Raw genomic sequence first — 2,174 nt, 5'->3', positions numbered from 1 at the left:
CACGGAACACGATCGGTTTGACTTGTGCTGTGTATGCTGTGCAGACATTGCCTTGAACTCGCCCTACGTGATGGAATCGGTGGCGACATCAAATAGACAAAACAGCGTCAACCCCAGAGCACGACAGCAGCCATATCGACATCCTCGAAATGCTGGCTGCGTACGAGCCGATCCATCCAACGGAGCCTCGATACCGCCCCGCTATCTCTCGAGTAGCAAAACAGAAGCAGTGCAGGACCCATCTCGGGTTGACATAGAGGGTCTCATTCGTACAGGGCAATGCGGGAGACGGGTACGAGCTCGAGATCGACTCATGGTACGGCCTGCCAGTAGGAACTGTATGTACTGTACTGTACGACTATCCAATGAAGATGGACAACATCGTTTAGCTACGTTTAGAGGGATTGCTACTGTGTCGCGGCCGAGCCCATGTAGTTGAAAGGGTTGGTCGCTTTCGCCATCTTCTGCATGTTGGTCTTCAAGCTTTCCGTCATGTCGGTCACTTTCTCTTCGACACCTGCCATGCTGCGTTGCTTGGGGACCGCGGCCTGGAGTCCGAGCTGCTCCAAGAGCACCAATTGGTCGGCCTTCTTGAGCCCCTTCATGTTCAAGATGGCCTGAAAGTCGGCCGCGTTGCCATCGGGCCACATGATCTTGAAGCTCTCGACGAGCATCTCGGTCGGCGTCCCAATGAGCTTGAGCACCGCCTCGACGTGCGCCATTTCCGCGTTGACAAACTTGGCGTAGCGCGCGGGCACGGGAACGCCGCCGACTTCGCCTTCGCGGCCCATGGCCGGGAGGTTCAAAAAAAGCATCTTGAGCGCATGCACATCGAGCAAGAGTTGTTGCGTCGCGACAGCGCTCACCCGCTTGCACTTGAGGATGCTGCCAAGCACCTTGGGCACGACCGCCGCCGCGAGCTTGTCGCAAAAGTTGGTAAAATACAAGCCCGAGAGCATGCTGTGGAGTGTCGGGACAAACGGCCGGAGCTTATCCGCGATCGCCATGACGTACGCGCTCTCGTCGCCGACGTTTTCAAACGAGCCCCAATTCACGCGCTGCATGTTGCTCCACTCGTCGTCGAGGAGGTTGTCGAGGCCGAGAACGATGCACTTCATGGCCGCGGTCGCCACGTCGTGGCACGTGTCCGTCTCCTTGGCGAGCTCGATCGCGTCCGTGTACGCCGGGTCAATCTTGGCGCGGATCACGTCTTCGAGCGACGGGAGCTACGCGTTGTTTCGGGTCAAGACATGTCGCATAATGAATACTACGCTAGTACGGTTTCCGCGCAGTACTCGGCCGTGTTGATGACAAAGCACAGCTCTTCCTCTTGCTTTTCGGCGAGACGCCACCGGGCCGCGGTCGCCGACGCCGTGTCGCTGACTGCGAACGCCGGCAACTTGGCGAGCAGGCGCTGCGCGTACAGCGAGACGCAGTGCTTGAACTCGAGATGCAAATCAAAGAACGTTTGGCCGTTTGTGAGCGCCGTACAGCGCTTGACGCTGTTGCGAATGTACGCAAACATGTTGACCGACGACGAAAAGACGGGCAATGCGCCGTTGCGGTCGACGAGCTCCGACCCCATGACCTCGTGGAGCATCGCTTCCTACTCGACTCGATCCACCTTTCAATAATGTACGACGATCAAGGATACCATGTTTTTCCGCTCGAGCGCAACGTACGCCGTCATGTACGGATCAAAGGTGCGCGAGAGCACGCCTTGGAGCGACGGAATCGTCTCCTCTTGCTCGTGGTCCACGCCCATGTGCTCTTCGTTCGTCGCCTTTTTTTGAAGCTCGGCACGGATTGCCTTTTGCTCGGCGACGCGCTTCTGCCGCAACAGCCGGCGCTTGATGCCCTCGGCGGACGCCGGGTCGATGAGCTGGCCCTTCTCATTGAGCTCATGGCGGCTCTCGTCAGCCTCGCCCTGCGCAAATGGATTGGATGACGCGACGCGTAGTAGTGATGGATCGACTTGTACCTCGTAGCGCTGGACGACTTCGCGCTCAAAGAGCAGTGCTTTTTGAAGCGCTTTGAGAAGCGACGTGACATCGAGCTCGTCCGAGCCGACGGCGCCGAGCTGCGACAAGAGGTGCACGCGCGTGCGTTCGCAAAGAAGAGGCAAAGGCGGCGACTCATTTGCCAGTGCACGGGGAAGATGGCCTCCATGCGCG

General features: G+C 58.4%; 1 protein-coding gene across 1 annotated transcript; it reads right to left on the bottom strand.

Moving 5' to 3' along the window:
- Window positions 1–325: 325 nt before the first annotated feature.
- SPRG_18291 (hypothetical protein) lies at window positions 326–2,080 on the bottom strand. The gene is made up of 4 exons (XM_012357729.1): window positions 1,982–2,080; window positions 1,655–1,927; window positions 1,280–1,606; window positions 326–1,226 (listed from the first exon to the last, which is right to left on the bottom strand). The coding sequence occupies exons 2-4, from the start codon at window positions 1,763–1,765 to the stop codon at window positions 408–410; spliced, it is 1,257 nt and encodes a 418-aa protein (XP_012213119.1). The 5' UTR covers window positions 1,766–1,927; window positions 1,982–2,080; the 3' UTR covers window positions 326–407.
- Window positions 2,081–2,174: the final 94 nt, after the last annotated feature.

The sequence above is a fragment of the Saprolegnia parasitica genome (assembly GCF_000151545.1).
Source record: "Saprolegnia parasitica CBS 223.65 unplaced genomic scaffold supercont2.1099, whole genome shotgun sequence".
NCBI lineage: Eukaryota > Oomycota > Saprolegniomycetes > Saprolegniales > Saprolegniaceae > Saprolegnia > Saprolegnia parasitica.
The sequence above is the reverse complement of the archived record's forward strand: the minus strand, read 5'-3'. Positions and strand labels throughout refer to the sequence as shown.